Below are 22322 nucleotides of genomic sequence, written 5' to 3' on the forward strand. Positions count from 1 at the left end.
CCGTTGCGCATGCGCAAGCGTTGATGCGATGCGCATCGCAGGAAACTTTTTATACTATTAGAGGGGGTCTGGCCCGGCGGGGGCCCACGAGGGTCGGGGCCCACCGGGTTTTTTCCCGGTGTCCCGCCGGGCCAGTCTGACACTGTTAGTGTGTCCCAATATGTATTTATGATAGTCTACTTATCATCAAGTAAAGCATTTTTTTTAATTACTGAAAAAAGCAAATCAGCATAATATTGGGAAGATGAACCCAGCACAGAGCATTAAACTGGAATATATACTGTATGGGCTATGAGGAAACCTGTGAGAGTGAAGAGCTACCTCTAAAGTTCTCGCATGACGTTTATTGAATATTAGTCTGGGTTTGTAGCAATCAGCCCAGGAAAAAAAAATACATTTGTTACAGGTATGTAATCCAGAATCCTCCAAACAGAAGGTTTTCCGGATAAGGAGTCTTTCCGTAATTCTGTCATTTTTAAGTCTACTAAAAATGGTTTTAACATTAATTGAAACCCAGTAGGATTGTCTTGACTCCAATAAGGGTTAATCATATTTTAGCTGGGATCAAGCGCAAGGTACTGTTTTATTATTATAGAAAAAAAGAAAATACATTTTAAAAATATGATTTTTTTTTATGAAAATGTAGTCTATGGTAGATGTCATTCCTGTAAATTGGAGCTTTGTACATAATGGGTTTCCAGATAACAGGAAATTGCCTGTATAGGATTGCCTGGCCTCAAGTAAGGATTAATTATTTTTTTAATTGGGATCAAGTAGAAGGCACTGTGTATTAGTAGAGAGAGAAAGAAAGGACATTTAAACTATTATTTATTTCAATTTAGTCTATGGGAGATGATGGATAATGGGTTTCCGGATACCAATTTTATTAATAGGGAATAAAAGATAAATGAGAGAGGAAAGCCATTTTTTGTTTGCTCTTGGTTTTCTGGACTGATACAAAACTTGCTGTTTTTTTTCAAATAACATTTATCCAGGATTCAAGAATCTACAGTATATGAAGGGCCAGCTGAAGATTGCAAGTGCCCCAGTATTCACATGAAATCATTATATGAAAAATAGTACTTTTTTGACACAAAGCAAAGGGAGAACCTTGCCAGGCAAAAAGCAACCCTGGTAACTTTGAAAGGTGAATTTCTAGTTTTCAAGCTGAAAATGTGGCTTATTTATTGAGTACAATTGATTCTTCTACACACCCAGGTCTCTCCCATAGGAAGCAAAGTTTGCCATAGACGCACAGATAATATTGTATGGCGGGAGACAAGCCGACTGATATCGGCAGAAGACTTGGCTATCGGCTGGCTCGTTGATCAGGCAGGTCTGACAATTTTGTTTGGGTGCCTTCGAAGACGCCCGAACATCGGCCACTGTTCCTGCTGAATTGTCAGATAGATGACGATTTGCCTGTATAACTGACAATTCAGCTCTAACATGTCTGTACTAATAATAAATCAATGGTCACAGGAAAGATTGTAATTGTAATGTCTATGGCCATGTTAAAGGAGAACTTAACCCCCCCCCCACCAAAAGCCCCTCTAAGCTTTCAGGCATTGCCCCCTCCCACGCATTAGTTTAAAAAACAAATTTACCGTTTAAGGACAAGGAAAGTATTTCAATAATTCCCATATAATTTAATAGAGTGTCCCATGATGTACGTGATAGCTAAGTTTGTTCTCTGATAAAGCGCTCTGCTGTCCTGTCCTGCTTCAGTGAGTCTTCCAGCATATCTTCCTAATCGGCACCGCCATTTTCAGTTTCGTGACATTGAGATGGCGTGGGTGAATCAAATGCTCATGCGTCAAAATTATTCCTCCCACCCTGGACGCAAGCTCGTCTAAAAAGCTGCTGCGTTGGTTCTAGGTGTAAACACGCTGAGTAATGCGTATGGCTGCCTTCTTATCACTCTAGTGTGCAGAATCTGCAGTCTTGGTCTTGGTGCAGGAGCGTTGCATTTTGGGAGTTTTTCTTTTCTTACTCTGCGTTTTTTCCTGGAGCAACACTACAGATCTCACGATTGCTTGAACATACACCGGAGTTGAAGCAAACACTAATGCTAGAAAAGGTACGCCTCTTAAAGAAGATTTATTTAATGTCCTTTATATGCAAAGAATAGCAATGGAGCTCCCAGGTACCATCTTCTGGCTCTTCATATTGTCTTTGGGTCTCTTCACTGACGCAAAGCCAGCGGGAGCATGCGCAGCTGGGCCAAGGGAGGGGGGCAGTGCCTGAAAGTTTAGTGGGGGGCTTTTGGTGGGGGGGTTTAGTTCTCTAAGAATGAAATGTGAATGAGTCCAGCATTAGGTCGCTTCCTCAGTTCTATTATACACTGTACACAATGAAACATATATCATAAAATTTCGAATGCCAATCAACTGTCACATTGTTAATCCTAAATAAAATACTGCACGTCTACTTTCTTTTTCTGTTGGAAAAGAAGAAGAGCTGTCACTGTAAGAAGTATCTGTCGTTAGCCTTGGGCAAATTCAGAATGCTGACAGTACTCGGATCACTACTCTTATTGTTATGTTGGTGTCTTCCTATTTAGTTGACTCAAAACAAAACTTAAATAAAACAAAGCAAATATACTCTTACCTCTCTACCCATTCATTTTTCTCTAAGGTGGAAAAAACAGAAACATTAATTAAAAACAACGTTCACCTATTCGATTTATTTAATAGTAAGTTATGGTTCGGGGTGACTTCAGGTTCAGATTGAGCTCTTCTTCCTCTCTCTCCCCGACTGTGATCTTATTCTGCTGCAGTAGTGTAACTAGAGGGGGCGGGCCCTGGTGTGTGACGCGCAGCCGGGCCCCGCCCCCCTTCGTACCGCCCGCATTTTCAGTGGTGCGCGGGCTGCCGTGGGGCCCTGAGGGGGTGCGGGCCCTGGCCCGCTCGCACCCCCTGCTCCCCTGGTAGTTCCGCCACTGTTCTGCTGGCTTTTGCCATCCATTTATAGGTGCACACCTGCCCCACCCCATTTCGTGACATCAGAGATGGGTGGCTTGGTCTATAAATGGAGGTGCTGGCCTGGTTAGGTTCAGGTGTGGCTTGGGAGTGGGTGGGTTAGGGTCAGGTGTGGGTCGAATTTTTGTTGACCCACACATCACTAAACTGCAGGTCGCATCAAAAGCCTCTTAACCTTCTTCTTAGGGAAATGTAATAAAAGGTGCAAAGTTTGCTACTGATTTAAAAGAGAAGGAAAGTCTTTGTGCACTTGGGGGTGCCAAATGTTAGGCACCCCCAAGTGATTGTATTGTCTTACCTGAAACCCTGGGCTGGTGCTCCTATCAGCAGAAAACTGCACCGGCCCGGGGTTATACCAGTGAGCACCACGGAGCGATCCTCTTCCGTCTTCCGATTTCTTTGCGTGGCTTCTCTTTCCACCCTGGATGAAAGGGTTTTTCAGGGTGAAAGGTTAGTGTTTTGGGTAGTGGTCGCAAATAAAAGGCTGCACCTAATATATGTACATACATATCTTCTTCTTGCTATGTTCTACTATTCTCTCTCCTGTTAAGGCAATGCCATTCCTTTGTCCTCTATGAGGAGAACCAACTGAAAGCACTAGCAACTGAGCCCGGTTAGGCAGTTTTTGCCTGAAAACATGATAATTGGGCATATATGCTACAAAATTTCTTAGGGAGCATACCATTGTCCTTATCATTGTTCCTTAAAATGATGTTTAGGTAAGTTCCATTGCTTTTTTTGTATGTATCTGGTCAAAAATGACCATTTATAAATGCTGTAAGTATCAACCTTCCAGATGCTGGGCTTAGGAGGGATGCTGAAAGCCACACTTGAGCATGTTGCCTTAGCTAAAGAGGCTTAGTTTTGGCTAGCTGTCATTGAGGTATACCAGTGCTTCGCACATCCTGATTATAATTTTTTCCTTACGTGGGAAGGAGACAGCTGCTAAAGATATGACAGTTGTTCCTTGGCAGTCAACCAACTAGCGCTCAGCAAAGTATCTTGTGTCTCACCGGCTGATTTCATCTGACAATGCTTTGCTACATCAACATTGGCTGCGAACAGGACAGCATGATAGTAAAGCAATGTTGATGGCAGCTCTTCAGCTTGAACTTGCCAGAGACACTTGTACTATTCCTTGTGTCACCGTGACCTTATTTTAATACATGTACTAAGAAATACTGTACAGCTTAAAGCAATCATTACTGCTGGGTACTTGTTTCTATTACCGATAGATTATCTGGAGACGTATTAGGTATACTGTCGCTGCATAATTGTCTTGTGTCTTGTATTAAAATACTAACCAAGGTGCATACTGTGCGTGAACATGGGTCCTTCTGTTAAAGGGGTTGCTCATTTTTACATTAACTTTGAGTACATAGACATTGATTTTCCGTTTTTTCAGTTATTTAGCCTTTTGATCAGCAGTAGTGATGTGTGGGTCAGCCCAATACACACGTGTCGGGCGGGTTCAGGCTGACCTCCCATTCCTCTTCGCAGGTGGTAGGCAGGTGCAGGTTGAGCTCTTCCCTGCCCGCCACCTTCAAATGCTGGCTTCCGACTTTATAGCCATGCCCCTTTTGTGACAATATCAGCGGGGCAGGTCGGCATGGGTCTATGAAAGGAACTATCTATAAAACTGGAAAGATGTAGAAGGTAAATAAATAAAAAAAATAAAGACCAGTTGCAAAGATGTTAGGAATAGGACATTCTATAACATACTAAAAGTTAACTTAAATGTGAACCACCCTTTTTACAATGAATTTCAGTTAGTTTTCACTTCCTATGGCCATCAACAAATACTACTATCGGGGGATAATGTCATTTAAGGTGCTTTTCCTTCGATTCGTACAATTCGAATTCAGCCGAATACGGACTTATTAGATCGAAAATGGACCTTTTCGACCAAAAAAAAACTTTGACTTGATTTCGCTTAGTCTTTTTGAATTCGAATTTCGAAGTTTTTTCAATTTGAAATTCGACCCTGGATAAATATGCCCCAAAGTCTTTTATTACATATGTGGGATATAGTCTTGGGTTGTGCACAGTAAAATAATATGTAAAACTGATTTCTGTGCTTCTACTTTTTGAGTGTGTGGCTTAATTTGCTACCGTACAAATATACAATATATGGGGATGAGCCAAATATTTTGCCACGTTTCGCCTAGAAACAAAAGCACCTATAGGCCCTAATGGATAGTAAAAATTTTTTGCACGGTTAGAAAAAACACCCACTGACTTGAATGCGTTTTGGTGTAGAGAAACGGGTTAGATTCACCCATCACTACATATCTATACTTATATCGAATCAGGAAACCTGTTATCCAGAAGGTTCCAAATTACAGGAAGGCCATCTCTTATAGACTTAATTTTATCCAAATAATCCAATTATAAAAAATGTGTTTCCTTCATCCGAACTAAGATGTAATTACTCCTTACTAGAAGCAAAACCAGCCTATTAGGTTTATATAATGTTAACATGATTTCCTAGTAGGGATGCACCAAATCCACATTTTAGGTTTCGGCCAAACCCCCTAATCCTAAGCAAAAGATACGGCTGAATTCCGAACCTAATTGGAGTGGGAAGGGGAAAACATCTTTTACCTCCGTGATTTGTGATAAAAAGTAATGGCATTTCCCTCCCCGCCCCTAATTTGAATATGCAAATTAGGATTCGGATCAGAAGTGCAGAAGGATTCGGCCTAATCCGAATCCTGATGAAAAAGGCCGAATCCTGAACCGAAACCTGGAATTGGTGCATCCCTATCTTCTAGTAGACTTAAGGTATGAAGATCCAAATTATGGAAAGATCTGTTATCCAGAAAGCCCCAGGTCCTGGGCATTCTGGATAACAGGCCACATACCAGGAGGTAAGCATCCCCTGTCCTACCCCATAATTTACGTTTCATGCGGAGTCTCATTTATTAATTGTCAGATTTTAGTGGTTCTAGAGGTTTTTGAAACCACGACTAAACTCACAAACTGTAAAACCATGAATGTCATTGAATTTATTGAAAGATCTGAATATAAAAATACAAATAAAAAAAAAAGTGCTGAACGTACAGATTCAATGGTCGAACTAGAAGATACTGGGCTCCAGTACAATTTTCTTGCTTTTAATTTATAAGCAATATTAATGGACTGCTCAGTGTGGAACCGTTTGCACTTTTCTTGTTTTTGCTTTTTTGTTGCTCTTCATTTTGAAAGACATATTAAAATTTGTACAGCACTAAAGCTGCAAAAAAACAAGCATAAAATTAGGCCTGTGGTGATGGCACATTGTGCAAAGTGGTTGACTGTGTTAACTGGGAATCCCCATTAAAATGTGTAACTAACAGTTGTTTAGGTTGCTGCCAGAGCCCGTGAGGTGTACGGGTTGTTTTTAGTTACTTTAAAATGTTGTGACTGATTTATAATATCAAATCTCACTTTTGTAGGAAAAGAATTAAACACAGGGAGGGTTATGTGTATTTAATTGCGCTTCTCTGCAAGGTCACGCGCTAAACGATTAACATATCCATGTTCTTTCATGTGAAACCATGATGTTTTTAGATGAGTCTTTGGGCACAAAACAGCTTCTTTTTGGATTGTACTTGAGTGCATAGGGCATTTTGCTAAGTGCATTTAATATTCCAAATTTTTGTAAATTAAGTATGCAGACTATTCAATGTGCTATTGCAGTCTGAGCAAAAAGCTTTGGGTGACGCAAGAAATTAGCTTATGCAGCTTGTTTATTCTCTGGTATTTGCATTGGACGTTTTAGGGCCCCATACAATATGGTCAGTCCCTCTCTGCCAAAGACTCTCCAGTGTGCAGCACCAAAAACCCAAAGCCCCGCTCACTGCACGCAACTCGCAAACTTATGTATGTATTAAGCTTCTTCCACTTTTTGTTTGCTTATCTTCCACACTTCTCTCCTCTCCTCCTACTTTCTCTTCTGCTCTGTCTTTCAAGCCGTTCCTAGTTTTCATTTTGACATTCTGTTGTATGCTCTTTTAGGCCCTTCTTCTCTCTTTTCTTTTATGATCTTCCCTTCTTTTCCTATCATTCTTTTCTTCTGTTCTCTTATCTTTCCCTAGTTTTTAATTGTATCCTTTTTTATTTCCATACTCATTTCTATTTCTGACTATATGATGCTTTCTGCTTTTTATCAGTCTGTAATTTTTAGCCCTTCACTCCTAGCCCCTGTATGTTATTTCTTCAGGGTACTTTTTATCAAAGGCTGAAAGAAAATGTAGGGGACCAATAAATGTATTCCCCATTTATAGCGCATTCCCCTAAAGTATGGTCACTGAAGGGCCCCTTAGTTATACAGGAGCTAGACTCCTCTTCCTGGGTCACATATTGACCACTAGCTTTCCCAAGTTTAGCCATTAGACGGCAGTGTTCAATAATTTATAAGCGGAGCACATGTGTTAAGGGTACATTTTGTTAGTCCCCTTAGCTGAGTAGGCAGGAAGTTAAGTGGAACCTAGATAAGGTCAGGTCTAGTAAGGATAGGCTACTCACTTTCATAGATCATTCTAAGAGTGATAAATAGTCAGGGCTGTTTATCTGAGCAGCTGAGGTTCCACCGAAGAGTGTTGAGTGTGATTATGATCCCGGGTACTTCTTGCCCAGAAGTAGGGACTAAGTGTTAGAGCTAGAGTATAGACTCTAGGTCTCTAGACTCTAGAGAGGCAGCCCCACTTAGGGTGAAGGCTGAAATCTGGAAGTAGTTCTGTAGACACTGTGTATTCTACCCTGCAGAGATTGGTGCTGTGAGTATATTCTTATCCACTAGGGTTGCCACCTGGCCGGTAAAAATGATCCTTGATGCCAATGTTATTAATAGGAAAACACTTCAAGAATATATGAAGGCCGGTATTTTGTTCCAGAAAAGGTGGCAACCCTATTATCCACTGATGCTATGTTCCTTCTTATCTCTATCTGAACTCCTATGTGGATTATTTTTCCTTAAAAAAACAAGTTCTATGGTTAAGTTGCAAGAACCACTAGAGCCAAATTATTGTGCACTGCATCCAGTTAGGGGCAGATTTATCAAGGGTCGAATTTGGTTATTTTAAACTCCCATAAACTTGAAATTCGAATTAAAAAAAAAATCCAGTTTTTTTAACTTCGGGTGAATAGGCTGTATTCGATAATTCTAATCAAATTTGGATTTTATTAGATCGAATTTGATTCAATGTTTCCCCCCAAAAAAATTACTCCAAATTGGTTCTAAGAGGTCCCCCATAGGCTAAAACAGCAATTCGGCAGGTTTTAGATGGCGAATAGTCGAAGTTACATTTTTAAAAAGACATTATAAATTTTGATTCTCAATTTTTTTTCAAATTTGGTTCCAATTTGGACTATTCCCTAGTCGATTTACACTAAAAAAAACATCAAAAATCGAATTTAAGAATTAGACTGCCCCTTACAGTTGTAAACACCCTGCCTCCACACCGTTGCCAGGGCTCACCCCCCCCCAAATACTTAGCACATATTTGGGGTAAAGCTGCTAGTCAGAGTAACGGAGCCACTAATTTTACTATAGCCTTACAAAAAGTTACAACACTACAGCACAGTTAGGCCAGGAGGACTCCACAGCTCTTTATGCACTTCTATAGGATTCTTGGTTCTGGCAAACTGTTCTTTCACAAATGACCCTTTTCTCCTCCTCGTATGCACAGCAAATGCAGTATAACGCAATTCCTTTTAATTACAATTCATAATTATAAGCAAAATGACAAAAATAGACGTAATAAATGATGGGTTTGTATTGAAGAATAGCTATTCAGCACAATGTTAAATGTGTTATACAGAAGCTATGAAAGCTCTGCCTTAGCACTATATATATATATATATATATATATATATATATATATATATATATATATATATATATATATATATATATAGGGAATAAAGCAGTTAGTGTGTCCCCCAAAGCAAGCAATGCTGTGTTACTGCAAACAACTAGTGCTAATACTAGTTATATCTCATTATATACCTTTATTCCCTACTTTATTCAGATTGTTTAGAGGCAGACTTTGGGCTAACAAAAACAAATGTATGTGGTCACTACAGGTAGCACTGTGGATAATATTGCTTAAATCTAATAAAGCTGCACAAGAAAAGGAGAGAATAATTCCTCTCTGCGCTAAACAGCATGGTGGATGGAACACTGCACAAGGAGAAAATGACAGTTATCTGATTAAATTCCAAAACATGTGTGCTCCAAACCCCAGGAAGTGAATGCACCTTCAAAATATAGTGGATATCAGCAATAAATGTATTCTCTCAGCCTCCGCATGAGTAGGAGGCAGAGGTGGGAGCTGAATCAGGATGCGGTTGATAAGAGTAAGAAAACGTACAGAGACTGTGGACAGTGAATGTCTGTGGTTTGAATGTAAATTGAATCAGTTATTCTGAGGGTGGGAATATATTTATTATATTATTACGGATACAGAAATCTATCATGCAGATGTGTCCAAGATGCACATTTGTTGGGCTTTGCCTGTTGATGCTAAGACGTAGGAAATGTAAGCAATGCACAGACCCAACACAGGTCGGAGAGGTTTTCGAGTTTTTTTTAAGATTGTATGCAATTGAGTTTTTTACATTCAGATTTTATCATAAATAAGCAAACATTATTTTTTTTTAAATTGTGAGTTTAGTCGAAGCAGAAAAAACTCACAAACCTCACAAATTCGATTTTTGATGAATAAGCCTATATGTGCGCTCCCTGGTGTCCCCTCCTGACGTCAGTGTGTAAGGAGCGTGTGCACGTGTGACAGTAGTAGATCCAGAGTGTTCCATCAATTGGCCCACCAGATTTACACACAGAGGGGCAAATGTACTAAAGTGCGAAGTGACTAACACTGGCAAAAATTCGCCAGCGTGACGTCATTTCAGGACTGCGCCGATTTACCAACGGGCGCTGGCGTAAATTTGCTAGCGAAGGAGATAGACTGTAGCACTACTTCGCACTCTAACGCTAGGAGAATTTTCACTATGCCGAATGGATGTAACTTTGCAAATTCACTAAGATGCGGATTTTACTGAACATTACCTCTTGCGCAAGACTTGCCTTCACCACCTCAGACCAGGCAAAGTGCAATAGAGTAGATAGGAGTTCCTCAAAAAAAAATATAAACATTTTTCCCAAAAACGCTGGCGACTTTATTTTTCAGGGTGATAGGCTGCAAAAGATCGTAAATTTTTTTTAGGGTACCCGGCTTTCCCCCTACATTTCATAACATATGGCACATAAACTATACACTGGGCTCATGTGTAGGGCATTATAACAACTTTATTTTATTAAGGTTTCCCGGGCTTGTGTAATGTAATGTATTTGCTGCAACATATACGTCCATTCAACTTTAAGGTTAACTTTAACGCTAGCGCAACTTCGCCAGCGTTCAGCACCCTGGACGCAACTTCAGATTCTAGTGAATTATCGTTGTCCTGGCGAATCTACGCCTGGCAAAGTGTTTCCCCCTTATTTATCAAGACATTTTCCCGAAAATTTCCTGTGCGTGAAGAAACAATATTTATACAGGTATGGGCCCTGTTATCCAGAATGCACAGGACCTGGGGTTTTCCACATAAGGGATATTTCTGTAATTTGGATCTTCATACCTTAAGTCTCCTAGAAAATCATGTAAACATGAAATAAACCCAATAGGCTGGTTTTGCTTCCAATAAGGATTAATTATATCTTAGTTGGGATCAAGTACAAGGTACTGTTTTATTATTACAGAGAAAAAGGAAATCATTTTTAAAAATTTGGATTATTGGATTATATTGGACTCTTTGGGAGACAACCTTTCCGTAATTCGGAGCTGTTTGGATAATGGGTTTCTGGATAACGGATCTGATACTCGAAATACAAAAATACAAAATTTACATCTGTCAGAAAGCCTTACGCGTAAAGCACGAAATGCGTAAGCTTTTTTGACAGATGCAATTTTCGTACAATAAATATTTTAAAGCAGCTGACTGTGCCAGCCACTTTTGTCTAATGGTAAACTTATTTACTAAAGGAGTGCAAATGATAAGCACATGCTTTTTACGGATAATGCAACATTCCTTTCCAGAATTCCATAATAATTGTGTCCACCACAATCAGGCATTGCTCTGCTGCATGCCAGAGGTGCAACTATTTGTGCAAATGGGTAAAATGCATATCACATATTGGGGCCATGGTAGAAATCCAATGGAAGATTGGATCAGTAGAAAACTCCGCTCAGGTAGTAGTACAGTCCATTAACATGCAACAACCAACTGGATGTTTATTATTATTTCTGCATAAAAAATGATCAAAGCTTATTGCAAATTGGCTGTTTTGGGTTTCTGCACCTGTGTTAGTGAATGAAAGCCTAGATGTTCCGGATGTGTGCCAGATGCATGCAAATAGCATGTTATTAAGCATAATTATTTAGCCATTTAGCCTCCATAGATATTACTGCTGAAATAGTACTGATATAACCTCTTGCTGCTGCACAAACATGATGTTTTTCATGGGACCCTTGGACCATAAGCCTATAATGATTTGTCTAATTAACATATTTTATTTTAATGTCTTTTCTAGACATATGCAATAGTGAGAACATGAGAATTATGTCCAGTTACAAGGATCACTCAATCTTTACAATCTGCCTGTATTTCGAGTGTCCTTACTATATCAATAGAGAATTTTCATGTCTTGCTTCTTTCCACTGTTCCATTCCAACTGCTAATGGCTTTGATAGATGCTGGGGTGAAATCCAATCATAGGGGCAAATTTACTAAAGGGCGAAGTGACTAACGGTGGCGAAAATTCACCACCGTGATGTCATTTGGTACTTCGCTGATTTACTAACGGTCGTAGGCGTAAGTTCGCTAGTGAAAGAGACTGATGCTGGTGCTCATTCACACTCAATCGCCAGGCGAAGTTGTGCTCTGGCGAAGGGGCATAAGTGCGCAAATTCACTAAGATGCGGATTTTACTGAACGTTACCTCTTGCGCCAGACTTGCCTTCGCCACCTCAGACCAGGCGAAGTGCAATAGAGTAGATAGGAGTTCCTAAAAAAATTGCTGAAAATTTTTCAAAGTCCCAAAAAACACTGGCGTCTTTTCCTTTTTTCAGGGTGATAGGCTGCAAAAGAGCGTATATATTTTTTGGGGTAACCGGCTTCCCCCCTACATTTCCTAACATATGACACATAAACTATACACTGGGCTCATGTGTAGAGCAATATAAAAACGTTATTTTATTTTATTAAGGTTCCCTGGGTTTGTGTAATGTAATGTATTTGCTGCAACATATATACGTCCATTGAACTTTAACTTCCCGCCGTTTGTAAATTAGCCAACGCTAGCGCAACTTCGCTCTGCTTGCCGAATTAACGCAAGCACAACTTCGCCAGCATGTTAGTGAATTAGCGTTGTCTGAGCGAATTTTCGCATGATGAAGTGTTGCGCTGCCTGCGAAGCTGGCGAATTTTTAAACCGCTTAGTAAATTTGCCCCATAGCCTTCTCAACCAGAACAATGGCTACAAACCTGCTGGTGAATTCATATGGGAATTTATGGTGCCCTTGGTTGGTTTTGCAAAGTTTTAAGTCCCCACTTTTTAGTAACATCTTATTAGTGCCGCAGTTAATCACAATAGACAGATACACAAATCTACAAATTATACTCCTAATTTCTGAAAAAAAGATAAGATTAGAGTAAGGAAAAGGCAACTACTGTATAGCAAAAAAAAAGTAGATAAATGTAGTCTGAAAATAAAGAATTCTGTAGCAAATTAACAGTTTCAAAGGACGCAGAGACCAATTTTTCTCTAATTTGCCCATTAAAGTTTGTTTTGATTTCTACGGCCGACCTAAGCCTGTAGAGCAGCAGGCACTTTTTTTAGAATACAATAACTCATATCTACGTAAGCTCTGAATAATGTTATTTTTTTTGGATTAAATAGTGCTGACATTTCCAATATCTGCCAGTTACATAATGAAGTAAAAACATGATTCATATGGTCTCTTTTTGCCAGCTGTGTATTAATTCATTCTTTCCACTAATCAGTCTGTCTGTAAATGATGGAAACATCACTATTTGGAGAATATGGTTTATTGCAGACTAGTGCTTAGAATGTATTGCTTTTGTAAAGTCGCTGAGGTGGCTCTTTTCTTCAATTGTTAATTTTTATTGTGTGCTTAATAACTGTTGCACTCAATTGATAAGAGTCTGAGGAATTACAAAAATTACGATGTAATATTACATATTACATGTCATATTATTTCCATTTTTGCATTGAATATGTCTAAATAGCATCATGGGTTAAAGGAAAACTATACCCCCAAAATGAATACTTAAGCAACAGATAGTTTAAATCAAATTGAATGACATATTATAGAATCTTACCAAACTGGAATATATATTTACATAAATATTGCCCTTTTACATCTCTTGCCTTGAACCATCATTTCGTGGCTCTATCTGTGCTGCCTCAGAGATCACCTGACCAGAAATACTACAACACTAACTGTAACAGGAAGAAGTGAGGAAGCAAAAGGCAGAACTCTGTCTGTTAATTGGCTCATGTGACCTTACATGTGGTTTGTATGTGTGTACAGTGAATCGTACGATCTCAGGGGGCGGCCCTTATTTTTTAAAATGGTAATTTTCTATTTAGGATTACCCAATGGTACATACTACTAAAAAAGTATATTATGATGATAATGGTCCATTTACATGAAGCAGGGTTTTACACATGAGCTGTTTTACTCAGTATCTTTTAATAGAGACCTACATTGTTTGGGGGTATAGTTTTCCTTTAAAGGGATTCTGTCATGATTTTTATAATGTCGTTTTTATTTCTAAATTACACTGTTTACGCTGCAAATAATTCACTCTACAATATAACATTTCATTCCTGAACCAGCAAGTGTATTTTTTTTAGTTGTAATATTGGTGTGTAGGCGCCATCTCAGGTCATTTTGCCTGGTCATGTGATTTCAGAAAGAGCCAGCACTATAGGATGGAACTGTTTTCTGGCAGGCTGTTGTTTCTCCTACTCAATGTAACTGAATGTGTCTCAGTGGGACCTGGATTTTACTATTGAGTGTTGTTCTTAAATCTACCAGGCAGCTGTTATCTTGTGTTAGGGAGCTGCTATCTGGTTACCTTCCTATTGTTCTGTTGTTAGGCTGCTGGAGGGAAAGGGAGGGGGTGATATCACTCCAACTTGCAGTGCAGCAGTAAAGAGTGACTGAAGTTTATCAGAGCACAAGTGGGGGGCAGTTGGGAAAATGACAATATGTCTAACCTCATGTCAGATTTCAAAATAAATATAAAAAAATATGTTTGCTCTTTTGAGAAACGGATTTCAGTGCAAAATTCTGCTGGATCAGCACTATTAACTGATGCGTTTAAAAAAAAACCATGACAGTATCCCTTTTAATCGCATAGGTTTTAAATTGCACTAGTGAAGTTACCCATATCGACCAATTAGCTACAGTATATGCATTCTTTTTATGACTTGCTTTAAATTGTTCAGGGCTAATTCAAGAGGGGTTATTGATTGCTTGTCGGACAGGGTGCAAAGATCAAAGAAAAGAGGGGGGGCAGGAGTGGGGAGGTGCATAGGCATCTCCCTCCTTGTGTCATTCAGATGTGCAATTGCGGGATGTGCCAGCAGGTGCAGACCACAGCCGGGCCCCTGACGTTAGTGCCAACAAATGAGCATACGGGGTATAATTTTGCACCCGTTAGGGCTCTTTCACTTTTTTCAGGGGTCTGAGTTAAGGTACTCATTCATGAATGCAGTGCAAAGTAATAAATTCAAATGCAAATCGCCATGGTTTTTACCTACAATGCTACAATGCTACCTAAAATGTTCTTTTCAGATCTGCCTCCAATGCCACTCACGTGAGATGCACCAGTTAGAGTCCTGCAGCGGGTCGGGTACCTGCAGTACCTTGCGGGTTGAGGGGAGAAGTTCTGGGTGCGGGTAAAGACGCGGTTCTGCGGGTTTGCGGGTCGGGCCGCAGGTCTTCTCAATATCGATATTTACTCCTTTTTTCTGGCCACGGCTACTTCAGATGACGTCACTTCCAGTTTACAATGACCGGACTTCCTGTTTTACTCCTTTTTTTATGATCACGTCTACTTCCGATGATGTCGCTTCCAGTTTACAATGACAGCACTTCCTGATTCTTGATGGTCAGCAGGTCGCGAGTCCGGGTTGCAGATAAGGTACTTACGGTAGGGTCGGGTAGCGGTTCCAAGCGGGTAAGAATGCGGATTGCAGATTGCGGGTATGGGTCGGGCACATAAAGAAAACAGTTGAAGAACAGCTTTATTTTGCTTGACTAACATCATTAAATAGGATTTGGAATTATTTCTAAGGTGACAGATCCCCTTTAAATAAATGGTTTGGGTTCTTCTTTTACCATAACCTTTTATTTTAACAGTCAAAACATTCCATAATAGCTATTCAGTCCACAGTCGACTTGTTTTATATGCTCAGAGGTCCATGACTAATTGATGCTTTAGCTAGCTCATTGGAAGAGGCAAGCAAGAATGCATAAAGCATTGCTAATGTAGACATGGGCAAACAGCTGTTTCCTTTGCTGCGCTTTACTCGCTAATCCCATTGGTGTTTGAATGGCTTCCGGCACATTGAAGACAGAGACAAATATTAATCTTACATCATTTTATGTTATAAATACATGCATGAACAGTTCAAGCTATTTTCAATGCAGTACAGAAACTTCACATACAGGTGGTAGGTACAAAAGACATTACCCAGATGACAGCTGTATCTCATGACACTTGGTTGACTTTTTCATTAGATTACTGTATAGGTGTTGCAATAGGCAAATATCATGGATTTGTGTCAGTACTGGTATACTGTATGATTGCACTTATAGCCATACCATTCCTTAGTACCACCATCAGGAATTACCTAAGCACTTTGTATGCAGCAGAAAACCTGGATGTTTACATGCAGAAGGCTTAAAGAAAAATTAGAGGTAGGTTTGCAAACTTGTTAGGCACTTGCATTTGTATCAGGCCTCTACTGTCAGGCCTTTTTTTAACCATGGCCTACATTCTAATATAAAAAGATTTGGGAAGCAACACAAACAGGAAAAAAAATCCTGGGGAGCCAAGTAAGGGCTATGATTGGATATTAGTATCCCCTGTATGGACTGGCAGCCAACTGGAGGCTCTATTTGGCAATACACGTGTTTTTTTATGTAACTAAAACTTGCCTCTTAGACAAATTCAAAAAAGCACCTGCTTTGAGGCTACTGGGAGCAACATTCAAGGGGCTGGTGAGCAACATGTTACTCATGAGCCACTGGTTGGGGATCACTGGTGTACAGAATCAGGTAGACACACTTTGCAGCAAACCAGAAATTGAACTTTATTGCAGCATCGTTCCACAGTCATGGACAAATAGCACAGATTTCCTGGCATAAGCGGCCCTGGTTGGTGGGACTATTTGTTTCGGCCACTTTCACCTACTTCTCTAATTCACTTCAAGTGTCTCCTTCTCACTCTATCTCTTCATCTCTCAGTTTCAATCCTGTGACTTACCCCTGCCCACAGCAGAGCCATTGACTGCTCCAGAGAGACACTATTTCATATGCTGTCTCTATTGTATTGGAGCATGCCACCCAGCTCCTTGCTGCTCCTCCTGCACCTGTCAGGTTCCTGGACTAACCTGAGCTCCTCTACATACTGTATCCCTATATGTGGCTTTAGCACATAAAGTGAATACTCAGTGGGGCTATACAGTGTCAGATTCTGATGCCAGGGGCCCACCAGAAAACCTTAGGCTAAGGGCCCACTTTATAAACTATTATTCCTCCTCGCCTCACTCAACCTCTTTATTCTCCTAGTCTTTTATCTATACATACTATACTCTATTCTTCCATTATTAATCCTCTTTTTTGCCATAAATAAATAGGGAATGACCTTGAAGTAGACCAAATGATTAGAGGCAAGAGGGCCCACTGAAACCTGGGCCCAACGGGAGTTTTCCTGGTATTCCGGTGGGCCAGTACGACACTGGGGCTATAGCTGCCTTTACTCATAGCTGTCTCTCAGATGAGCTTCACAAATTCCTGCTACTTGGTAGTCCTACACACACAACAGCCCCACTGGAACTTGGACAGCACCTACTTCAAGGGTCTGTGATGATGATATGATTTTAGTTAGGCCAAAGAGGCTTATTCTTTTTCCAAATTTACCACTGTCAACAAGGTTGCTGGGCCTAGGACTTACCTCTCTCCAAAACCTTCCCAGAGGGTCCCTAACCATGCAGTCCATTAACTGGAAATTATACTTACTGTAGCTATATACAAAAATACAGGTCACCCCTTAAATGTCCCTTAAATGTCCTATAATTGCCCTATTTGCACTGTGTGAAAAAGAAACATAAAAAAAACATTTGTTCTATCTATAACGGTGGTCTAGGACAAATCAGCCATAATTGTTCTGCACAGAAAAGCACTGAAGCAAGCCTTCCCTTTGCATCAATGTGAGTTTTAGGAAAACACATGTTGTTAATGTGAGCTCAGTGTTCCCTTAACTCCAAGTGGAATGAATTGAATATATATTATGCATGTATAGTTTCTTCTCATCTGTTGTTGAGGCGTCTATACAGCCTACACGTATGGGCCTTTTAGCTCCGAGACTGTGAAACAGGATTATACTGAATGGAGTCATGTTAAGGAACCGGAAATAATAAATAATGAAAGGGATTCATTAATTAATTATTGGGTCAAGTTGAATAAAGAGGTGACTGTCAAGTTTAGCCTTTTCTAATCAATCTACAGGTCACTCCAGTGAATAAAAGGAATCTGCACCCACATCTGTTTTTTTTTTATTATAATGAAACTAAATGCTAATTCCAAATGTATATTAATAACAAAATGTCAGTGTTTTTATTTGTAATTGTGCTTGAACAGTGTATGTTTATCCCTGCACTGGTTCTTATTCATAAAGCAATGTAGCTGTACTCAATTCTCCATGTCAATAATAAGCTGGCTTCTGATACTTTGTTTCACGAGTCAGAACCAATAGTGCTATCTTAATAGACACCTACCCTGATCAAGGTTACTATTTTCCTTCTCAAAGTAGCCAATCTGATTTCTTTGGCACCAATAATTTTTCTAAAATGATGCTTCCTATAACAAATATCCTAAAGAGATGGATGTTAGACTAATGTAAAATGTAGACACCTTTAACTTCCTGGATGTGGTCTTTTCATGATGGAAATACAATAACAGAACATGTCATTTTCTTCTTTTGTCCATGTGTGTTTGCCATCAACTCTGGTGTTTGCACACTCAGACTTCTGCTCCATTGTTTTGAGTGGAATTTTATATATTCACAAATGAGAAGTATTAATATGTAGTAGTGATGATGAACTGCTAAGTAAACATCTCATTTAGATGCATTTATTGAAGAAGTATATGGCTTAAAGTATGGTTTGTCCTGCACTTGAACCATATTAAGAGCTTAAAACCAAGTCACAGCACTGATGGCTGTAGAAGTGGTGCGAAAGGGTGTTTTTGGGTGCAGAGCAGACACAAGTTTATTGGCTTGCAGTTACACTCAGGTGGATGAATCTTCCATGCAGCAGAAGAGGGTCTTTAATTTATAGACATTCACAGATAAAAGTATTTCCTTGTCTTCAATGAAGTCTTTGCACCCTAAGGTCCCACCATCCCATTTTAGTTTTTTACTCTTTGAAGTTGTTCCTTTGGGCAGTGTCAGAGTGAAGCAGACTAAAAGGGTCATATGGAAGGATATGAATGTGCAGGGAGTGTGTTTAGACTCAAGGAATTGTAATGAAAGATGTCAGTTCGTCCAATGACTTGTGGTCATAAATAAGCCTTCTGGAGTTTATTATGGGCAGCATGATGCAGCTTATTCCTCTTAAAGATGCTTTGTGGGAATGTAGCACACCTGTAGGTAGGCCTGAGAAACATGTTAAAAGGGTGACTTTCTGTCCCTGTACCCAACCAACCTTTTTGTTTGTGCAACTTCTTGAAAAAGTGGACCCCTGATTATTTTCCTTGATCAGACCAACCAGATTAGGAAAGAAATGGCAGTCCAGGGGCATCTTCAAGCAATGAACTTTTTTTGACTGTATTTTGTTTTTTTTTAGGAAACAAAAGAAATTGTGGCTATCAAGAAATTTAAAGATAGTGAAGGTAAGTATATATCTATGCATTTACTGTATGTATATCATTCAAGTTTTTAGTGACAAAAAATGTACGATTCGGATTTTCGGAGTTTTTCTCAGATCTGATGAAATTGTGCTTTTTTAAAATTAATAAATAAGGTCAAATCGTGGATTCTAGTCTGGTCGGACTTTTTTCATTTAAAAAAAAAATCACACATTTAGGGGGTTCTTTATTAAAGTCTGAATGGCAAAAAACTTGAAAAGTTTTTTTTTACTATAAAATCTGAATTGTGGAAAAAAAACCTCTAAAATCTGGCATCTCAGACCTGCCGAGGTTGTATATAAATCAATGGGAGAGGTCCCTATCCTATTTGGAAGTTTCTGTGGATGGATTTAGCAAAAATCCAAAAAATTCTGACTTTTTGGGAAAAAGCCAGAAAAAAACCTAGCGATCAGGAAAAAAATCCTTAAAAATGTATGATTCGGATTTTCGATTGATTGTATCTAGTTTTTCTCAGATCCGATGAAATTGTGCTTTTTTTTATTAATAAATAAGGTCAAATTGTGGATTCTAGTTCGGTCTGAGTTTTTTTTAACTTAAAAAATCAGATAAATTCGGATTTTGATAGATAACCCCGCTTTTAACTAACCAAATCTGAATGTGTACCAATTACTGTAAAGGAACATATAGCATTAGGATATTGCCACTCATGAATTTTGTACATGAAGTTGTGCCTGCCAATTTCCCTAGAAAATTATCTCTGGTGTATGAGTAAAGGTTCTACCACCATATATATGAACTGTCTTTATTGTAGGAAGAATTGGGTTGAATAAGCTTGGAATTTGGTGTGGTTAGGGTGGATCAGGGACATGGGCTTCAATTTTTCATGTTGTACTTTCTAGAGTGTAACATACAGAGATGGAAATCTATTATCTGTTATTTAGAAAGTGACCAAATGCACGTTATGCTCAGTGCCTCGTAGGGGTTTCCGTTGTAGGTGTGCTTCTGTCCAGTCTTCCCTATAGATACGAAACCCAGACATATTAGTTCCTTCCAAACTAAGGTTAATGGCACACAGGGCTGATTCATAGGGGCAGATTCCCTAAAGAACGAAGTGACTAATGCTAGCGAAAATTCGCCAGCGTGACGTCAATCAGGCACTTCGCAGATTTCGGGTGCAGGCGTAACTTCGCTAGTGAAAGATACAGACGCTAGTGATCATTCGCACTCTGCGAATTTTCTGCTCTGGCGAATGGACGTAACTCCGCAAATTCACTAAGATGCAAATTTTACTGAACGTTACCTTTTTCTTTTTTCAGAGTTATAGCCTGCAAAGGTCCGTAAATTTTTTTTGGGGTAGTCTGGTTCCCCCCTCCATTTTTTAACATATGGAACATTAACTATACAGTGGGCTCGTGTGTAGGGCATTATAACGACTCTATTTTATTTATTAAGGTTCCCTGGACTTGTGTAGTATAATGTATTTTCTGCAACATATACGTCCATTCAACTTTATATTTTTCCGCCATATGCAAATTAGGCAATGCGCTTTGATTTCCGAAGTAATGCTAGTGAAAATTTGCCATTGTTCGGCACCCTGGACGAAACTTCGCACTTTAGTGAATTAGAGTTGTCCTAGCGAATTTACGATTGTCGAAGTGTTGCGATGGCTGTGAAGCCGTTGCTGACAAATTTTTGCCGGTTAGGGAATTTGCCCCTTTGCTTTTGTATAAATGTACACCCAGTGCATCCATAGTCTGTACTGACTTATTGTACTGCATAATAATTAAAAATAATAATAATTAATTTTTCAGAGCAAACTGTCTTCTAGGCACTCAATAGAGGCATCTTATAGAGAAATCCAAAGCTTAATGCTGCCTAGCTAAAGTGGGAAAAAACTTGTCTGTCCACCCCCAGCATCTCTTAATGATTTTAGATGATCAGACTAGATGTTCTAGACTAGAGGATGAAACATCCCTGATTTTACTCCTAATTGGGTTTGGTTCTTTTGAGCATGTCAGTGCAGTCTAGATGCACCCACCCAACATGTCAATTATTTACATTTGCCATAGGAAGGGATGCCAGCTCTTTCACTATTATGATTAAAAGCTGTTTCTCAAAATACCTTCTGAGCTGATAAAAAGCTGTTTTTGCAAAGTCTTATTCAGCTGCAGGTATAAATAAAATACAACAGAAAGAAGGAGAAGGAAATCATAATCAGTGTGTGTGTGTGGGGCAATTAGTTAGGAACCCCAGTGACTAAAATCTTATCCTCAAAATCTAGACTGATGCTCCTGTTAACTCAAAAATGCACCAGGCCCAGGGAACTGACCTAGTGAGCACCATTCTGCCATCTTCTTGACTTTCCCAGGGATCCTTTTTATATTTATATTAAAAAATTGGGTGGGCAATCCTGTGGCTGCCGCGCCCCTTTCCACCCAATATGGCTGGTGTTTTAGCACAAAGTATAAAATGTATACAGTGGTTTGGATATGCCATAAAATTACTTATCTATTCCAAAGGCTGGCTGCAAACAAATGCTTGCTCCTATTAACCCAGGGTTGAATTGGAAACCCTTTACAATGGACTGCAATTGCAACACTGGTCTTTATCGTCTATGTAATTATCTTGTAGCTTGAATATTGAATTTGTGAATACTAAGGGGCAAATTTACTAAAGGGCAAGCAAAGTGCCCTTCACTAGAGAAAAGTTGCCAAAACAACACTCCGCAGCCACATCGCCAATTTGCAACGATCGTTACTCCGCAAATTCATCAAAGTGCGAATTATAGGTTATAATTGGCTAACTGATAAGATGAAGCTACATCCTCCTCAATGTTATGTCAGTGACATCAAATCCTGTATAACAGAAAGTAATAAGAAAAGACAAAACTGGCGTTTTTTTCATATTTTAAAGTGGGATTATGTTTAAAAGTTGTAACTGTAATTTTTTTTAACTGTTTTCGGGACATGCCACATTTGTTTTAGGGTGGGCTTATGTCTAGAGCATTAGAGGATCTCTTTTGTCTTTATTTTGCTTCAATGGACATTTTTAATAATAAGTGGCCACTTCAAGTATTTGCATCAACGTTTCTAATAAAGTCATACTGTATATATGACCTATTCAAATTAGGGATGCACCGAATCCAGGATTCGGTTCGGGATTCAGCCTTTTT

At 39.4% G+C, this 22322-nt stretch overlaps 1 protein-coding gene across 9 annotated transcripts in view; it reads left to right on the forward strand.

The window, feature by feature from the left end:
* cdkl5.S (cyclin dependent kinase like 5 S homeolog) overlaps window positions 1-22322 on the forward strand; it is a 177788-nt gene that overhangs the window by 95827 nt on the left and 59639 nt on the right. For all 9 annotated transcript variants that reach the window (XM_041583556.1, XM_018249045.2, XM_018249048.2 and 6 more), the window contains one exon: window positions 19129-19174. In XM_041583556.1, the coding sequence (XP_041439490.1) occupies window positions 19129-19174 (46 nt within the window). The remainder of the gene's footprint in view (window positions 1-19128; window positions 19175-22322) is intronic.

This window comes from Xenopus laevis, chromosome 2S (assembly GCF_017654675.1).
Source record: "Xenopus laevis strain J_2021 chromosome 2S, Xenopus_laevis_v10.1, whole genome shotgun sequence".
NCBI classification, from domain to species: domain Eukaryota; kingdom Metazoa; phylum Chordata; class Amphibia; order Anura; family Pipidae; genus Xenopus; species Xenopus laevis.